The sequence below is a fragment of the Rhinichthys klamathensis genome, unplaced genomic scaffold (assembly GCF_029890125.1).
Source record: "Rhinichthys klamathensis goyatoka isolate OS25496 unplaced genomic scaffold, OSU_Roscu_1.1 h1tg000240l_1, whole genome shotgun sequence".
Classification (NCBI taxonomy): domain Eukaryota; kingdom Metazoa; phylum Chordata; class Actinopteri; order Cypriniformes; family Leuciscidae; genus Rhinichthys; species Rhinichthys klamathensis.
The window spans coordinates 1,290,001-1,310,678 of NW_026606762.1; the positions used below are offsets into that span (position 1 = coordinate 1,290,001).

At 40.1% G+C, this 20,678-nt stretch overlaps 2 protein-coding genes across 5 annotated transcripts in view; one reads left to right on the forward strand and one right to left on the reverse strand.

Annotated features, from left to right (window-relative positions):
- Window positions 1–9,179, reverse strand: part of sbf2 (SET binding factor 2) — a 148,872-nt gene extending 139,693 nt beyond the window's left edge. For all 4 annotated transcript variants that reach the window (XM_056265753.1, XM_056265752.1, XM_056265751.1 and 1 more), the window contains exon 1: window positions 9,020–9,179. In XM_056265753.1, coding sequence (XP_056121728.1) covers window positions 9,020–9,074 — 55 coding nt within the window. In that variant the 5' untranslated portion in view covers window positions 9,075–9,179. The remainder of the gene's footprint in view (window positions 1–9,019) is intronic.
- A 2,134-nt stretch (window positions 9,180–11,313) lies between these two features.
- adma (adrenomedullin a) lies at window positions 11,314–13,744 on the forward strand. Its single transcript, XM_056265762.1, has 4 exons — window positions 11,314–11,471; window positions 11,934–12,037; window positions 12,131–12,244; window positions 12,386–13,744. Exons 2-4 carry the CDS (start codon window positions 11,946–11,948, stop codon window positions 12,693–12,695), a joined length of 516 nt encoding a protein of 171 aa, XP_056121737.1. The 5' UTR covers window positions 11,314–11,471; window positions 11,934–11,945; the 3' UTR covers window positions 12,696–13,744.
- The last annotated feature ends 6,934 nt before the right edge of the window (window positions 13,745–20,678 follow it).

Below are 20,678 nucleotides of genomic sequence, written 5' to 3' on the forward strand. Positions count from 1 at the left end.
TTCAGCATCAAAGATCCTCAAGCTCCTCTTGATGACCATATTATTATGACTTCTTACTTCTTATTACAACTGGTCAAACAAAATAGCATACAATGAAATATGGTCAACAATGTCAGAGAGTTGGGGTAGAGGTCATCCAATGCAAAGTGCTCCAGATATTTCCATGGATCAGGAAACTAGATGGGATCACCCCAAGTTCATCAACAGTTCATCAGTATAACCTTTCACCAGCTTTAATGAGGGATAAAAGATGGCCGTTTAAAGCAGGTAAATCAATCATCTTCGTTTTTCAATTTTAAAAGAACATTGAAGACAGACACTTGCATTCCTTTTTTTCTGAAAAAGTACATTTTGTCTGAAATGATAAACATCTTAATGGCGAATCCAAATGATCTAGGCCAAAACTGCAATCTTCTATTGCAAAACAGCCTAGTTGAAGAAACCAAAACAAAGTGATAATTCCAATTCCACCATCTTATCTTTCCATGAAGCAATCAGTCCTGATATCAACATCCTACTATCCATAAAATGATAGAGGTGTTAAAATGAGACTATTTGTAATAAACTTCAAACATTTATGTGGTCTGCCAATTGAGTTTTCCACTGTCCAGTGGCAGCAAAACATTTCCTCTGTTCGGTAAAAGTGTCATTTCCAACCACAAGGCACTCATTTACGCTAGTAATGTTAGCATAGATTTTGCACGTATTTGTGATTGCCAGGAATTGACTCTTTCATTTGAGAGGAAATCAAAGGAGGATGCAGATATCAATAACAAATGGACATTAAAAAGAAGGACTGTCCCCACAGGACGATGCTTTGGATAAGAAGCTTTTAATGATAGTCAGTCATAAAGACATAATTCCCCAACAAAGGACACAAATATTGCGTTTATTATTCAGAATCTGAAGAATAAAATGTTCCGGGAAAACACACAAAATAACAGCATTGAACATCAAGGACAACATGCTTCATATTCATTAGAGCAAATCCATTTTCAGCTGACACAACCTGTTATCTGCGCTAACTTCACCTAAGCTGGAACTACTCATTACCTACAGAAGTTATAGGTGATGTATAGAATATTCACAATATATTAACAACACTGTTTCTGGTCAGTGGTCGATGCCAATGCCAATATCTACAGTTGAGTGTGACCAAATATAAATGATCTATAATGAATTAATGAAAACCACAATATAAAATGTTAGAACATAGGCCTAAATGTTCTGGAACTAAATGAACATTTATTTCAATATTTAGGGAAAACATTAATACGGTATATGTTATAGGGCTAGACGCTGATGTCTCGCTAGAGATTTTGCTATATCATGTATATCGTAGTCTGTACGCGTAGCACATCACTTATTGACACTGTAGAGTGATCAAACACATGAATGAGACAATAAAGAGTGGGACATGCTTGATGTTAAAAACCATAATTACTCTGATTGGCTTTTCATATTTTTCATGTCTTTCATATACATGCATGATAGGAAATCTGTCTGGAGTTGTCTTCACTAAATCCACAGAAATACAACATTAGCCTACATCTCGCAATGGTAAGAGAAATTAATTATGAAATATGTATTCGTGGTGGACGGTGTACACAAACCCTGTACTTAAGTTAAAGTAGAGACACACTAATAAAATATTACTCCAGTAAAATAAAGGTTTCTAATGCAACACAAATAAGATAGATCTAGAGCTCAGTAAGACATTATTAGGAATGATTAGGAGCACTTGATTTGAGAATATCATATTACTCCCGGATCTTGGCTCATTTGAGCGGTACAAGACCAAATCAAGTGTGTATTGTCTACTTGATTCGCTTTTAACTGCTGCAAGTTTAATATTCTGGATCTGTCAAATTCATAAATGAACCATTTGATGTTATTAGTGAACCAGTTGATTGAAAAATCAGCTCAAAAAGATTCGCTCACGAAACTGACATCACTGTCGGGTCTCGGAGAAGATCTTGATTTCTTCACTTTAACATAATGAGGAACTGCATTTTTTCCTGAAATAAAGTGGAGGAAAAAGACTCATATTATGCTTTGCAATGTAGTGAAGAAAAAGAAAGTTACATAAAAATGTAAATAACATGGCAGACACATTAGCCTAGAGCAGTGTTTCTCAAACTTTTTCTGCCATTCCCCACTTTGAAGGTAGGGAAGGGTTCGTGCCCCACCTGTCCTCATGCAATCGCCCCAACAGAATGTTAATAAACTAAGCTTTAAGTTAAAATGTATTTTATTAACATGACATTTTAAAAACATAAACATGACAGTAGGCGGAGGTGGTAAAATCATAATAATGTACGTATTTTAGGTATTTTTATAATAATAATTGTATTTTGTATTTTTCGAAGACTCTCTTATAAGCTACTGTTTCCCACAGTATTTTGTGTGTGGTGTGGACCTCTGCACCCCTAGGGGGGTCCGGGGGCATGCTCCCCCGGAAGAAAAGTTTGTACGTTTTAAAGATAAATTCATAAATATGGTGCACTTTGAAAGTTAAAAATTAAGTGATTAATTAATTTAGTGTCTACAATGAGCCTGTTTTTTAGTAGCCTACACATATTTTCTGAACCAGAAAATCGCCGCTCACCGCTTGACATCACAACTATTCAGTGTTTTCAACCACATAATGTTTATTTTAGGTTTCAGACATTTAAATTCACATAAGTAAGTTATTAAAAAAGCATTACATTTAGAGTTTGTCAAATACACACTTATGTCTATGGAAGCGGGAATAATAATTATTTCCATTATAATTAGATGACACGTATTATTATTCATATCAAATACACATTGTGTAAGTAAATTTCAAGTTTACTCTATGCTTCTCTCAGTTCACCAGCCACTTACTTTCATACTTTTATTTCGGGAGAAGTGGATAAATTGACGTTTGTTAAATCCAACAGATCCGATTCTCTAAAATCCGGCATAAACTAACGCCCATCGTGTATAGCTCAAGTTCAACTAAGGTGTTTAAACAACAAAACACATCCACTTGCTCATATTTGACAATCGGAATATCAGATATTTCCTGCTATAGCCAACAAATTTGTGAAATAAAAGCAGATAATCAGTCATTCAGCGCTATTGTGGCTGCGGTGTGACAAGCAATGACGCGTCACCATGGAAACCATAAAGGGATACGACCTTACGGGCGCCTCTAAAAACTTTTAAACTTACCTGTGAAAAGGTTAAGTAAGGCTCCCATTTAAATGTGTCATTGTTTTGTTTTGAGTTTATGCTCAATAAATAAAGGAATTAATAGAGATGGGCACAAACATTACCACATTTTCTCCCGTTTGTCGCGCCCCACTTGTCATGTTTCTATTCCCCACCAGTGGGGCGCGCCCCACACTTTGAGAAACGCTGGCCTAGAGTGTCATTTAGTTATCCTACAACTGCACCCGACATGGCTTATAAAACCAATAGCAACTGTAAGTATAAGTGTGTCTTGCCATGTTATTTAAATTAAAATGATACTGATATCTTTTACATTTCCTTTATCATACTAAGGTGCTATGAAGTAATCACATTTCATGAATCATTCATAATTCATAACTCCTCCTGCGGTGGATAATCAACCAATACATTTTGTTTAAATGTTCTGGGGTTGTTGGTGCATTAGCGTAAAGACCAGCTTAGCAAAACAATAATTTCAGGAACATTACGAGATACAGGCTAATGTTTTTTTCTGTGCATTATAATGAAGGCTTTGTGAAACGTCACAGCTCTTCCAGTTCATATAAATTTGAACGACATACACCGACTACGAACACACACTATCATATATGCCTATGAAAGAGGATGGAGCCAATCAGAGTAGGTATGGGGCGGAGCCAAAATGGGCAAATTTATCATTATCTATGCAATAGCGTCAAAACAAAAGGCTGAAAATGTTTCTTCGCTATAACACGAAGTCCTAAGGCAGTGTAGTAGCTAAAGGCACCCGCCAGCACCCTAACAAAGCAGGGGTTTCACTGAACTGTATGCCACTGGAATTACAGAATATTAGAAAATGAAGCATTTAAACAAAAGCATCATCATGTTGAAAAACTTAACATTTCACAAAGTTCATCAGAACTTCAATCTTGCTTAATAATGTATAATCACATTCGTGATTTCGTGTGGAGTATTTTGGAGGCGGCCTTTAAAACACTAATTAGACACTACAGCCATCCATTAAAATAAACTGTCAGGAAGAGCCAAGAAAATATTGCTCATCCACTTACACTATACTGCTAATTTGTTGCAGAACACGAGTACATGGACCAACTCATCAGAAACTGAAGTATAGTCTCCAACATTGAGGTCCAGATTTGATCACTGCATGCCACTATTCCCAAGGGGTCACAGCTGTCAAGTCAAAAAAAGAGCGATCACACAAACATCTGCAAATGGAAATGCTTGAAAACACCCTGTTTTGTTCATGATATATTTAGTGTTCCACACCAGGTTTTACTTAGATTATGTAATTCCTTTTTCAGCATCCAAGTTTAATCAATAGAGGATCTTGTACAGAGAATAAACTGCAAGGCTTTTGAGAGCACTCACTTTATGATGATACGTTAAAAGAAATCATGTTTCTTTGTTTCCCTTTGCTGCCAATGAACATCATGCAGCAGCATCATTAATAGCCAGTCACCTAATAATTGTTATTGCTTTATAATGTTTGCAGTAAGTCACGCTTACCAATAAGACAAATACCTCAGAACATAACCAAAGACTTTAGATATACAAATGGGAAAGGCTATGAATGGGAGAAATTGCAACGTGCAATATGGTGGAGTTTTTTGCCATGATTTGAGTGTTTAAAAACAAAATTTATGAGACAGTTGTTGACAGAAATCAGAAAAGTTAATGCACTGTGACCTAGCGTGAACAAACAATGATTATCTTTTATTAGCTAGGCCTAATGTTAACAATGATTAACAAATACTGTAACAAATGTATTGCTCATTGTTAGTTCATGTTAATTAATCCATTAACTTAATAAATGAGACCTTATTGTAAAGCGTCACTAGCAACCCTATACACTTTTTACAAAAAAATAATTAGAAAACAGACAATCTTTTAGAATTTAATTTTTTTATTGTTGCATTGTTTATAATGAATAGATTGAGGAATACTAAGAGGGGTTATGTCTAACTTTAAAAAATGAATAAGGGAGAGGGTTGTGACATCCCCGGTCGCTAAAGACCCGAAGTCCGTTTAAGCCTTTTCTTTCAAAAAGTTGTTTACAATAAATAATTTGCTAGGTTTGTAAGTATTTGAAATATCCTGAATAGCCTAAAATGATGTAGATAGAACTTCATAAACCCATTTTTCTGGAAAGCGACCAACACAAATGTGATGATCAACGCATCACAGACAACCAAATGTATGAATGAAATGTATAAATAAAGCCACATGCACAATATTGCCGGTGTGAGTAAATTTCGTTAGAGGTCAGGTCGCACTGGTGCAACCACCACGTTGCCCAGACTGATAAGAACTGCCAATTCTGTTGAATATGAAAAAAAAAATCAAATGGCAGACGAATCCGGAATGAAGCTGTGTTTCTCATTTGAGCTGCGCAGACTGTTTATCAGTGTGGACCAATAAAAGCTCAGAACAGGTTTCTGAAGAATTCTGTTATAAACCATTTCAGATCAAATAGTGCTGGTGCGGAAACCAGGAGAAACATTGTGCCATGAATGAACAAGTTTTAGCAGGCTTTTCAGTCCACAAATCACCCACATTCACCATAGATCTAATGTAGTAACGCTAACTGTAACCATGGTATTGTGGCAGAAATAGTCAAATGTTTTTACATTATTCATTTCAGGGTTTGTACAACCTTTTATGGTTCTAATCCTACCCATCTCCACCCCCTGATCCCTAACCCCACCCCTAATCCTACCCATCTCCGCCCCCTGATCCCTAACCCCACCCCTAATCCTACCCATCTCCGCCCCCTGATCCCTAACCCCACCCCTAATCCTACCCATCTCCACCCCTTAGATCTGGATCCAACTCCGCCCCCTGGATCTCGTGTACTGCAATGAGGTGCTACTGAGCACTTCAAGCTCTAAATATTATCCAATAAAAAAAAAAAATACAATTTTGGTAAAACACCTGATGTACTCCTTACAATACATCATAAGAGGAATGGCATCTACGCTAATGTTAGTCTTTCTGCTTATTCCGAGGTTTACTGTAATCGACTGGATCCGGGCCCGGGCCGTATCCAGATCAGATGCTGGACCTGCGCCTAGACATGACCACAACGCATCCCTGAAGTGTCAGCAGAGATTGTGTCAACTAGACTCTCATCAAAGGCCTCATCAACACGACAGCCATCGACACTGATCCTCAACAAACCCTTCTCCATACCGGCGTGACTCCGATCTTCAACCAGATGGAACTGGATAATATTCTGATTGTTCCAAACCAATCTGACTTCTGACCTATAATGCTGCCTGAATCATAATCATACACTGTTCATTCGTTGGCCAGAGAAGAAACGACTGAGCCTGGTTTCGTTTTTTTTCTCCATCCTGCCACCTGATGGAGTTTTGGTAACTTGCCACTGTCGCCTTTTTCGCCTTTGTTGCCATTGGCTTTTGGCCTGCTTTAAGGACATTAAATTTAACATTTAATTTAATATTCATCAATAATATTGATCTGCCTGCATTGACACCATTATATGAGAACTCAACTGAGCTGGACGATGACATCACGGTTTTCTCCAGAGCGGCTATATAAATTAACTAAATTAATAACTTTTTTACAACAAAATGAAACATCACTGTCTGAACTTACTTAAGCTGGACTCTGTGACGCTATTTTCTTCTGGAAACAAACTTTGTTGCATTTTCCTGTTATCTCTGTAAAGCTGCTTTGAAACAATCTGTATTGTAAAAAGAGCCCTGTGCTTACTTCAATACCATTACAAAGAAGTCTCCCTGAGCAGTTATTTTAGAAAAGTGCTCTGAGAAACATCTTCAAAATTAGGAATGTTCAATGCCGTCTCACTTATTATATTTATCTAAAGGGGGAAACATACTCCAGCCACACTTTTTGTGAGGATGATGCCTGAATTCACACAACCCCCCACAGACGCCAAGAACACTGAGTTCCCCAGCACAACACAGCCATTTATGCACTGGAAATCTGTACGAGCCTAAAACGGAGGACACTGCTTACCTATTCATATGCCACAAGTGACAGAGACGATTCAGAAAGAGCAGCCCTTAAAGTCTGAAGCCGGGAGGAAAGCCAGCTTATCTGATGCCTACTTAGAGGCAAGTCAGTGTCTTTGAGCAACTGAAAGAAAGGCTTCACTCATTTGAACTCTATGGATGCTTATAATTGCTGAGAAAGACACTGCAGACTCCAACTAAACAAACAGTTGTCCGTTCAGAGAAGACACAGGCTACATCACAAGAAGGACTGTGGAAATGTCTGGAGTCCGGCTCACAATTAAAGAATTAAATTATTTTTCTACTCAAACATAGAAAACCGAAACTCTGAGTCTGACCCAACGCATGAGGTATTGACGAACACGGAAGCGCGGATGATAGAGCAAAACAACACACCGGTCACGAATAAGAAGTCTAAAACGAGAATTTTTAAAGAGAAATGTCGGAGGAGCTTGAGTTTGTTGCCCAGTCCTACTTGGGTGAACTGTGAGATGCGTATACTCTCACCTAAGCTTACGCTAGAATCAATTTTAGTAAATAAAAACACTATTAACTCCTACATTACGTCATGCATAGGACCAGAGGTCACTCTTCCGCCAGAACTAGACTTGTGTACGGCCGTTTCCGGAAGCCAGTGATTTTATAGTTTATAAAGTTATGAATATAGATATTTTTCTTACAAAAACAATCGCTTCGCTTCAGAAGGCCTTTATTACCATACTGGAGCCGTATGGATTACTTTTATGATGGATGGATGGATGTACTTTTTTGGGCTTCAAAATCTACCATTCACTCACATTATAAGCTTGGAAGAGCCAGGATACTTTTTTAATATAACTCTGATTGTGTTTAGCTGAAGGAAAAAAGTCATATAGGATTGCTTGAGGGTGAGTAAATATTATGTTATAACTAACCCTGGGCCTTTAATCAATGTTGGGAATGAAAAGAAGTGGAAGAATCTGTTATTTCCTTGCACTGCACGTATTTCTTGTGACAGTTAAAGGGTTAAATAAGTCAGTGTAATAAGAGATAGTGAAGAACATCACTTTACACCATCGTTTGTGTGCGGACGTGCTGCTTCCTCCAGCCTTTAGGTATGTAAACATGATCATGTGCTGTAAATGAAAGCACCTGTAGACTCATTCCACACGATTACGCACAGCTCGAGACACGTAAAGTCCTGTTTCCTCTGCATCCGCTTTCCACAACACAGGAAGAGCTCTCCGGCGGATCCGTATGAACACACACACACAGGTCCGCTCTCTACTGACCCAAACCTCAGGACCAAATGTGGAAATCAATGCGACATAGAGCGCTTAAATCGCCATTTAGAGAGAGATCAATGTCTGCGGCTTGGAAACACGTAGTAAAAAGTGACCGCATGAGTCATCGCGCGCTTTATTTACACTGTTTACATGTACACGCGACAAATACAGTAGGTGTGTGTGCTGAGATTTACTGACAAAAACACTCATATACCAAATAAAAACCCATTATACAGTATGTTATCATAAAAACATTTGCTTTAGCGGTGTTGTACATAGGCTACATATTAAAACACAAGCAAAAAGACCACACCATCATCAAAACCAGCTTTCAACCTCCCATTTAGACAAGCACGTACTACGTAATTCGTAAACACAAACAGCAATAATCAGTGTTGTTCCCTGATAAAACCGACACGGAATTCCTATTGACACGGATTATAACACGTCAAAGAAAGTGAAATCCATAATCTCTTGAACCACAGCAGCAGCACTATTTATAGCTAACGGCCTAAATAAATCACAGCACTCCTCCAAACACACACCACAACTTACCAGCCTTCTCCTGGTCGTATCCCACCACTGTGAAATAATCAGCAAGTCTAGCCATGGTTTCCTCTTTTGGCGAAATTCTGCAACACAATTCAGCATTTTTCTTTCTTCAAAAGCACAGCCATGTTTGACACAGAGAGAGCCAGTGCGCCTGCGTGGACTGGCTATTGCCCGTGGATGGGCGTGGGTCCTGCGCGTGCATTCACTGACACTAGCGATAAATAACATAGGCTTTTACACTCATATATTGAAAGGGATTTCTTAAGATGTGGAGTAATGTTATACTGCTACAAAATGAATTCATGTTTGTTTGTTTGTTTGTTTGTTTGTTTGTTAAACTCCTACGCAGACTATGCAAAAGTTTTATTTTGTTTTTATGATGCCACAATCATGTAAATGTTTCAAAATAATATTCAAAATAATATTTTATGTAGCCTTATATGTGATAACGATTAACCTTGAACGCAGATCGTCACTGCATTTCACAGGTTTTTTTTTGTTTTTCTCTTCAGGTAGCCTAAAGTTGGGACAGGTGATCGACAAAAGTGAGACAGCACTGTATAAGTTTGAAAAGTTACATATGTATATTTACTTTACGACAAAGTCCCTACTGGCATGTCTATCAGCTGGCTATGCTGGTTTTGGTTGCGAGCTGTGGTATACCAACCAGCTACCACATCAATCTTCGACTCACCAGTCCAAATGAGACTGGTGAGTCTCTTTTGGATCAGCTAATGACCACAAATTACCCACATAGTAAATAACCATATGAAAATACCAAATGACATGGCTCATATTAGTTTAGGCTAAATAATGTTCATAACCCATCAAATGACTAAGGTATTTATAAGATCCTCGCAATTAAATTACATAATGCAATGTTTCTACAATAGGCTATATACAGTATATATATACCAAGTATATATTTTTGAAATTGTCCATACATGCATTTTGTTGTTTGTGTATTCTTTTTTTCCCATTGAGAATAAAGCAGTACAATGACACTGAATGATTACCATATTCACATACTATGGTATTTACCAAGGTGCTTCCAAGATGGCATGGTAAATTTTGTTAGTAGCTAAATGACATTTCTCAAGGAATGTTGCCGTTTTCAAATTTCAAGACTTTTTTCATGTCTCTACTCATCCTATGATCACCCCAAAACAACAACAGTATGAAATTGCTCAATGACATCATGGTGTTTACAGTGACTCATTGTGAACTCATACCTGAACATGTGACGCACAGGTAGATCTATACTTCTCACCTGTCCCTCATCATACATGATCAAATATCAGCAATTCTTGTGATGGCTATGACATGTTGGTTTAACAAACAATATTCACCATATATGGGCTGAGAGGCAAACAACTGGATGGTGTCAGTGTGTGGATATTGTGCAATCCTTGACTTCCCATATAAGGATAAATCAGGATTGCACAGTAATTAACATGTTACATTTATGTGAAATAGAAATGATGGACTTTATTTTAGTTCCAGATACATTTAGTTTTGATTTTGATGTAATTTGATCTAGTCTAAAGTATATATATATAAAAAACATTTATAACTAAGTGAAGGTCAGCAGGCATTCTCCCCCAAATGTAAATGCACCGTTATCTGTGTTTACATATCCAGGAATAGACAAATCAGTTTTACCTCTTGCATAGAAAATCTGACTCAAAAGGTACTTCAGTATTCATAGATCAACTGTGTTTATTTTCTAAATGACTTTAAATATCAGCTTAATCAGTATACGCTTAATGGTCCTTTCTGACACTGTCATGAGCATTATATTTCTCTTTAAATATAGATAAAAAAATATCTCTGTACCTCTTTTTATTTGATATTTGTGTACTATGTTAAAACTAAAAATCGCTTCATTACATAATTAATTATATGATATACTTTTGTGTCAGTTAAAATTAGTCAAATCAAGCCAAAATTAATTACATTCCATAATTTTTTATGCAGCATATTAATTTTATGTCAAACAAGTTTTGTGTGTGTGAAACAAGAAGCTGATTTCACATTTGTTCTGTCTTTTTAGGGACACACATATCATAGTCGTACCCCCAACCAACGCTCAAAATCATGAGCAATGTTACTGGTATTTTTCAAAGAATTTCCCAGATTGGCGGTTGCCATATTCTTCCCAGAAACACCGATAAAAAGTCATTTCAGCAATCACCCATCGATATCCTGAGTTTCGTTTTCATCTCTTTCATGCTGTAATTGAGGTGGTTACCCTGAGCTACAGAGAGGAAGTGCTGGGATGAGAGAGTGTGTGAGACGCGAGCCCCTCCCATCTCCCTCCAGTATAAATGCACTAACTCCTGCTGAGGAGAGTCAGACTATTAGCAGAGTATCAGCGCTGCACCAGCAAGTCAAACGCCTCTGGATTACTTTCTACACAGACTTCTGAAGCCAGCCCGAGAGTACTTCAACACAGGTATGCATATGTGTTTCTGTTAGTTGCTCAGTGTCTTTTCTTTTGAGGTCAACATGCACAGGATATCTGTACAGTTGTGTAAGAAACTGAGCCTCAGTTTTGCATCTATAAGCCAGGAAAGTAGCTTCTGTCTGTTAGGCAAAATACTTTTTTTATTGGGTGCTGATGGAGTTGTAGACACTCTGCTTTGTAAAAATCCACTGTTTTGTACATGGCTGTCCCTTTTGCAGCTCATCAGGGACCTTGCGCATAGTTGCAAGTTTACTTATTCATAGAAAGTGCTTGACATTGTAAATAAATGCACGATGAGTGTAAATAGCTTGGATTTTGGACTCTTGTGCAAGCGTGAGCAAAGCATGGTTGGCACAGAGTAGGGGAGTTGCATGCAGGTGATTGGAGGTTTCAGTTGCTTTCTGTCAAAGTGGATATCTAACAGATGATTCATTTGCTTTTTCCTTCAAGATTTCAGCCACGATGCAACTGATTCTGCAGTCAATCTTCTGCTGCTGCCTGCTGGCCACCGTTGCACCCAGTGTGGACAGTGCAAAACACGACCTGAAAAGAAGGTAAGCTGATGCGATTTGATTTGGGTTTTTTAGTCATGTTCGGCATTGGTTGAAAAGTTTCTAATGAAAATGGCTCCTCTTCTTGATTCTTAGTGTCCGGCTGCAGAGATCAAAAAGGGATTTGAGCCTTGCTGCACTGAGGACTTTAGACAACAGCCAGTTTGTCAGAGAGGACGATGTCAAAGACAACTTAAGGCCACTTTCCAGGTAAGCAAAAAGTTATGTGTGGTGGTTTCACATGATGGAGTCAACCAAGTAACGTCAAAAACTAAGGCTGTATGCCAAATGAAATTGCTCAGGAACACCGGGCATGGCATTAACGTCCTCTTCCCCTGTCTGTCTTTCCAGCACTGGCATCAGCATGAGGACAAAACGCTCCAAGAACTCCATCAACCAGTCCAGGAGAGCGGGCTGCTCGCTTGGCACCTGCACAGTGCATGTTCTGGCACACCGTATCCATGACCTCAACAACAAGCTCAAGATCGGGAATGCACCCGCGGACAAGATCAATCCCTTCGGGTACGGCCGGCGGCGAAGGTCCGTTCCAGCGAAAGTAATGACACTGAGACAGGAGGGCAAAGGGCTGAGGACGGAGTGGAGAAGCTCGAACTCTCAGTCACGCCTGCACAGTTTAGAAGCGCTACTCAGACGGACGTGAGCGCACACAGAGCGGGAGCTCTCCGGGACTCGGCGACAGAGGCTCGCCGGCCAAATATCAAATTCTACAAATGCCTCAGACTCCTGCCAAGAGTTCTCCAGCGCATTCTTTTCCAAGCACAGGGGCTGGAAGAGCAATCTTGTCTCCTGAAGGCTGTCCTCGGAGGAGAAAACGTCCAAGAGAAGGGCAGAAACAACAGCAGCTGTTCATCAAGAACCGTGAAAAAAAAATGAGGGGAGATGCCGATGGGGCAGCTGAATAAGTGTGCCTTGGATATCATTGCACTGAAGTGGACTGGCCTCAGGGAAAAGCAGAACCTCCTCTCCTGGGACAAATGGACTGCCCTCCTGGTGAACCAGTCGGTGGGATTACGGCCCCGAGTTTAGCTGTGCCTGTCCAGTGACTGTGTCAGAAAAGTCTTTGGACTTCAAGCCAATTCAACAGGGAAAGATTCATGATTCTAGAAAGGAATACACAGAGAGAAAGAGACTTTTTTTAAATGCCAATGAAGGTGTTTCTAATTTGGAATCACATTTTTGGACACTGTAAGCAAGATGAATGCCTTTGATTATTTGGATTGTCTGTGCCAGTCCACAAGGATTGTATTCGAAATTACTTGAACACTGTTATTGTTATTATTTGTATAGAGATATGTGCAATCTATTTCCTTTTTTTATCGCAAGTATATGTATATTTGAAAACAAAAATGGTCAAAGATATCACTATTTAATAGTTTTATATTACTTTATACTACTTACAGAGATAGAGCTATTTTTGTACAGGGAAAGAAATAAGGGCATTGAAGGTAGCGTTATTATATATATTATTCATTTATGTCAAGGATGTCTCAAGCTGTTGTAATAGGATAACTTTTTATGCAATTATATATTTGTAAATTGAATCTATTTTATTTGTGTGCGCGTGCGTGTGTGTGTGTGTGTGTGTGTGTGTGTGTGTGTGTGTGTGTGTGTGTGTGTGTGTGTGTATGTGTGTGTGATAAATGAATTAATGTTGTCATTCAATAAACTTTTGCATACAGTTAAAGCTGATATCTTCTGGCACTCGTCTGTTTATTCCACAGGAAGTGAAGGTAGTAAAAGGAAAGTGTCTCTCCATTGTTCCCCATCTGGAATGCCAGGTGTACAGACAGATGATCAGCACCTGGTCTGGGTTATAACATGTTGACCTGGTTTCACAGACAGGGCTTAGATTAAACCAGAATTAGGCCTGAGTTCAATTAGGACATTTAAGTAGCTTTTATAAATATGCCATAGAAAAGAAAAATTACTGGTGTGCATCTTGAGACAAAACAATGGCATTTAAGTTATGGCAGTGCAAGTTGCTTTCAGTTAAAACAGCTCCAACATTTAGTCTGAGACATTTTATGTGAAACCGGGGGGTTAAAGGCCCTGGAGGGCAAACGGGGTACCAAGTGCATTCCTTCTTTCCGTTTTCCATACCTACTCACCTCAAGTTATCTTTAATTGAAGGAGCTATGGGCCAGGACTGTGTTTAATGGGAGCTCTGCAGGGGACGGGTTTGTGGGATGTAGAGCAGAGTTGAGAGGCGCTCCATAGGACATTCCACTTAAACACATAATTTCCATTCCTGTCTTAATGAGATGGAACTTCCGAAATACACTTTTTACTGTTGCACTCGTGTAGTCTTATTATAAAAGCACCATATGATGCTAATCACAAATGAACACGTACCGTGTCAGGAAAACATTGAGTTTTCGTTTAAGAACTATCCAATGAATTCAGGATGAAAAGGCAAATGTTTCTGCTGTAGCCTTCCGTTGATAAACTGTTCCCGCCAAAGCTGGGTTGTTTACATTTGTCGATTTATTGTGGTAGTCAGTAAGCCTGGAAAATCGGACACTTTCTGATGCCAAAAATCTTAAATCAACACAGCCAACATTCACAACAGCAACTTCTAGAGTCAAAAACAGCAACTTTTTATAACGAGTTTATGTTTTCAGTGTTCCTCCTGGTGATAAGTTAGGCACTCTGACTAACTTTTGTGGTTTCTAAAATATTTGAAAAAACCCAACTGAAAAATATACTTATTGTTGAAATTGTTCATTTGACTAAAGCCTTTTTCAAGGGGGTCAGACACTCCCAACCATAATTCTCACCTTGCAGCTGAAAATAATGTATTAAATCATTATATAATTTTAATGCTATAGCTCCACCTTGTGGTTATATTATTATTGGAGTTGGCGTTCTTTTGCTTAGAATTTCCAAATGTATTCTGGGACTGATGCCATCTGCCTCACTCATCCACACCTCATTAATCTTCACTTATGTCAGTGAATATCAACCAACAATCAACACAACAACTCATTCATACTTTGGAGTCTGTATATATTCAGATTAGAGGTCAAACAGTTTTTTTTGTGTGTGTGTGTGATCTTGTGACCAAAACTATTACTCCCAAAGTTTTGTAAAGTCAGTTTTGGTGTGCCTTGTTGTATTAAATTAAATCAATATAATTCGAAATGCTATCTACTTCCCTCAAATGCACAGGTCAGCATTTCACTAGTCCTAAAATGATAAATTTATTAAATTAATAAATTAATTAATTTTTATTAAAAAGAACAGCTGAACATCAGTTCACAAATAAAATAAATTGTTTAAATTGTTATTGCCTTTAATTATTATTTTGGAATAGATGTAAAAATGCTTAAAAACTAAATTGATTAGGCCTATACTTTGTTTTAATAAAAATAACATTATATAAATAATTAATGTAAAAATACAAAATAGAATTGTATGTGTATATATGTACACAATACAATTTATTAAACAAACTCAAATCTCAAGAACAGGATCAGAGAAACAGGAACATGAACAGAACAACCTACTAAACGCAACGACGACAGGCAAGGGAACAGTCTGAAACACAGTGCTTAAATACACAGAGAACAGATCAGGGAAATGAGACACAGCTGACAAGACTAACGAGTAATTAAATCAAGGGTCGCATCGGTTCTGGCAGGTCAGGTTAGTCAAGCTCGCATCAGCTGATTCTCAGCTGAGTCACGTACCTACAGGCCCTTCTCAAAAAATGAGCATATTGTGATAAAGTTCATTATGTCCATAATGTAATGATAAAAATGTAACTTTCATATATTTTAGATTCATTGCACACCAACTGAAATATTTCAGGTCTTTTATTGTTTTAATACTGATGATTTTGGCATACAGCACATGAAAACCCAAAATTCCTGTCTCAAAAAATTAGCATATCATGAAAAGGGTCTCTAAACGAGCTATTAACCTAATCATCTGAATCAACTAATTAACTCTAAACACCTGCAAAAGATTCCTGAGGCTTTTAAAAACTCCCAGGCTGTTTCATTACTTTAAAACCGCAATCATGGGTAAGACTGCCGACCTGACTGCTGTCCAGAAGGCCATCATTGACACCCTCAAGCAAGAGGGTAAGACAGAAAGAAATTTCTGAACAAATAGGCTGTTCCCAGAGTGCTGTATCAAGTAGGGATGGGGAAATGAAGCCTCGTGAATCAATGAGGCTTTCCCCTGACTGTTCCGGGAAAAGATTCAAAGCTTCGAGAGTGTCGAGAACAGCGCCATCTGGTGCTTATTTAAAATAAAGCAGCCAGAAGCCTGTGTTAAAAGCTCTGTCAGATGAAGCAACCACAACACACTCCATAATTGCAATGTTATGTGTAGAAATAAAAAGCCTTACACGTTTGTGTTTGATTTGTCCATTAATAAATACATTATTTTACCCATTAAAGTGTGTGACAATAAAATATAAAATGAGCATATGATTTAATAAGATCTAATGTAGGCCTACTCTCTCTCTCCACTCACACACACACACACGCACGCACGCACGCACGCACACACACACACACACACACACACACATATAGTGAATAAGGACATTGTGTGATAGGATCATCTGTTCATCTGACACTTGGCAGTGATGGTGCTTATGTAACTGTTGGAATGACAGAAAGGTGATAAAGATTTTAATTATTCTGTAATGTCAATGTATATAGATGGGGGTAGACATGTTTCTGCATTCTCCAGTATTCAAGTGGATCTTCAGCTCTTTGTATGTTTGTCTCTGTAAGGTATTTATCCACTTCTACGATCGCATCAGAAGTGGCATTTGAGCTTTGTTTGTGCTGGTCTACAGCACTTTCCAACAGAAGCCAAAGGTTTCCACAGAAGTGTGAGGATACATTTTTTTTTTGTTGGGAGTGACTGTACATGTACATTGACTGAATATAAGACACATCAACGGTCAACAATTATACAATACAATGATAAAAAATAAAATAATACTAAATAAATAAATAAATATTTATTTCTTTATTTCTTTTTTAGAAATGCATTCATACATTGGAGCTATAAGCTCAAAATATTCCCAGTTAGGGGAAGTCTTCCTTTTTTTGGCTGTTGCCATTGCTGTAAATATAAACCCGTCACCAAACACCCAAATACCAACACCAAATTACCTAAAAAACACCAAAAGTGCAACAATCTTACAAAAACAAAAAGACACAACAACAACAACAACAAAATAATAAGTAGTTTTGGTTATTTAAATGTAATGTATTGATTAACTTTCAAAGTACAGCACTCTCCTCACAAACCCATCAACCAGACTGAGCCAACAAGGACCTTCAAACCATCCGACACCCAAAGCGAGATGCGCACGTGATTGGACAGAAAGTGAGGCTTCGTTTGTCATCGATCACGTGACCTCTGGGAAACCAATACACACCCCGATACGTGGCTTCATTAGAAATTGCTTCGCTTTCGCGATACGCACATCGAAGCTTCAGTGTCATATGTAACATCACTAGTATCAAGGCACCTCAGTGGGAAGTCTGTGGGAAGGAAAAAGTGTGGCAAAAAACGCTGCACAACGAGAAGAGGTGACCGGACCCTGAGGAAGATTGTGGAGAAGGACCGATTCCAGACCTTGGGGGACCTGCGGAAGCAGTGGACTGAGTCTGGAGTAGAAACATCCAGAGCCACCGTGCACAGGCGTGTGCAGGAAATGGGCTACAGGTGCCGCATTCCCCAGGTCAAGCCAGTTTTGAACCAGAAACAGCGGCAGAAGCGCGCGCCTGACCTGGACTACAGAGAAGCAGCACTGGACTGTTGCTCAGTTTTTGCATGTCATTCGGAAATCAAGGTGCCAGAGTCTGGAGGAAGACTGGGGAGAAGGAAATACCAAAATGCCTGAAGTCCAGTGTCAAGTACCCACAGTCAGCTGCTGGTGTTGGTGCACTGTGTTTTATCAAGGGCAGGGTCAATGCAGCTAGCAATCAGGAGATTTTGGAGCACTTCATGCTTCCATCTGCTGAAAAGCTTTATGGAGATGAAGATTTCATTTTTCAGCACGACCTGGCACCTGCTCACAGTGCCAAAACCACTGGTAAATGGTTTACTGACCATGGTATTACTGTGCTCAATTGGCCTGCCAACTCTCCTGACCTGAACCCCATAGAGAATCTGTGGGATATTGTGAAGAGAAAGTTGAGAGACGCAAGACCCAACACTCTGGATGAGCTTAAGGCCACTATCGAAGCATCCTGGGCCTCCATAACACCTCAGCAGTGCCACAGGCTGATTGGCTCCATGCCACGCCGCATTGAAGCAGTCATTTGTGCAAAAGGATTCCCGACCAAGTATTGACTATTGAGTGCATAACTGAACATAATTATTTGAAGGTTGACTTTTTTTTGTATTAAAAACACTTCTTTTATTGGTCGGATGAAATATGCTAATTTTTTGAGACAGGAATTTTGGGTTTTCATGAGCTGTATGCCAAAATCATCAGTATTAAAACAATAAAAGACCTGAAATATTTCAGTTGGTGTGCAATGAATCTAAAATATATGAAAGTTAAATTTTTATCATTACATTATGTAAATTAATTAACTTGATCACAATATGCTAATTTTTTGAGAAGGACCTGTATAGGAATACCACGCCTATCACTACATATAGAAGCTCCTTCAGTTTTATCAGCAGCTATAGCGTTTCTCAGGAGCTAATTACCCTCCTTCATCCCCAGCTCCTCCTCTAGTCAGGTCAGGATTTGGCATTCTGATTCCCCTTGAATCAGTATAAATTCTCAAATTATGTTGTACTTTAAAATATTGAATTTATGATATCTGCAATACATTCATGTTGGTTCAGGTCTGTTTAGGGGTGTTATTGCTGCTCTCCCTGCTCTTATCCAGGCTGTATGGATGCGCAGGGAGTTCTTGCCCAGAACGGAACCATACCACCAATCCAAACTGTATGCTAATTGTCAATCGTATTTGACGATAGTGGTCCTGACAGAACAAGACAACAGGGGAAGGGGATCATATTAACAACAAGACAATCACAGAACAGGAAAACAGACAAGCAAACTCAAAACAGCGGCTTCAGGGAGCCACCAGGGCGGAGTAGGCAGTTCAGGGTACCATGGCGGTGCAGGTAGCTCGGGAGACCAGGGTGAAGCCGGCAACTCAGTGCTGAGCGTCTCAAGGATGGCCACAGCCTTGGCCTCCGACGGGTAGCCCCCTGGACACTGGACGGGGACTGGAGTCACCTCTGGACACTGGACGAGGACTGGACGAGGACTGGAGTCACCGCTGGACACTGGACGGGGACTGGAGTCACAGCTGGACACTGGACGGGGACTGGAGTCACCTCTGGACACTGGACGAGGACTGGAGTCTTCTCTGGATGAGGACTGGAGTCGTCTCTGGACACTCGACGTGGACTGGAGTCGTCTCTAGACACTGGACGAGGACTGGAGTTGTCTCTGAACACTGGACGAGGACTAGAGTCACCTCTGGACACTGGACGAGGACTGGAGTCACCTGGACACAGGAGTATTCTCTGGACACTGGACGAGGACTGGAGTCACCTCTGGACACTGGAGTCATCTCTGAACATTGGACGAGGACTGGAGTCATCTGGACACTGGAGTCATCTCTGGACACTGGACGAGGACTGGAGTCACCTCTGGACACTGGACGAGGGCTTGAGTCACCTCTGGACACTGGAGTCGTTTCTGGACACTGGACGAGGACTGGAGTCATCTCTTAACACTGGACGGGGACTGGAGTCATCTCTGGACACTGGACGAGGACTGGAGTCATCTCTGAACACTGGACGAGGACTGGAGTCACCTCTGGACACTGGACGGGGACTGAAGTCGTCTTTGGACACTAGACGGGGATTGGAGTCATCTCTGGACGAGGACTGGAGTCACCTCTAGACACTGGAGTCATCTCTGGACACTGGGTGAGGACTGGAGTCACCTCTGGACTTTGGACTGAAGTTGTCTGGAGTCCCCTGGACACTGGGCGTCTGGAGTCGTCTCTCTGAAGACTGGACGAGGACTGGAGTCATCTCTGGACACTGGACGGGGACTGGAGTTGTCTCTGGACGAGGACTGTAGTCGTCTCTGGACGGGGACTGGAGTCATCTCTGGACACTGGACGGGGACTGGAGTCGTCTCTGGACACTGGACGGGACTGGAGTCGTCTCTTGACACTGGAGGGGGACTGGAGTTGTCTCTGGACACTGGACGAGGACTGTAGTCGTCTCTGGACACTGGACAGGGACTGGAGTCGTCTCTGGACACTGGGCGAGGACTGGAGTCGTCTCTGGACACTGGACGGGGACTGGAGTCCCCTCTGGACAAGGACTGGAGTCCCCTCTGGATACTGGACGAGGACTGGAGTCATCTCTGGACACTGGAGTCGTCTCTGTACACTGGACGAGGACTGGAGTCACCTCTAGACACTGGGTGGGAAATGAAGTCGTCTCTGGACACTGAACGAGGACTGGAGTTGTCTCTGGACAAGGACTGGAGTCACCTCTGGACACTGGAAGCGGACTAGAGTCGTCTCTGGATGAGGACTGGAGTCAGCTCTGGACACTGCATTCGTTTCTGGACACTGGACGATGACTGGAGTCGTCTCTAGACACT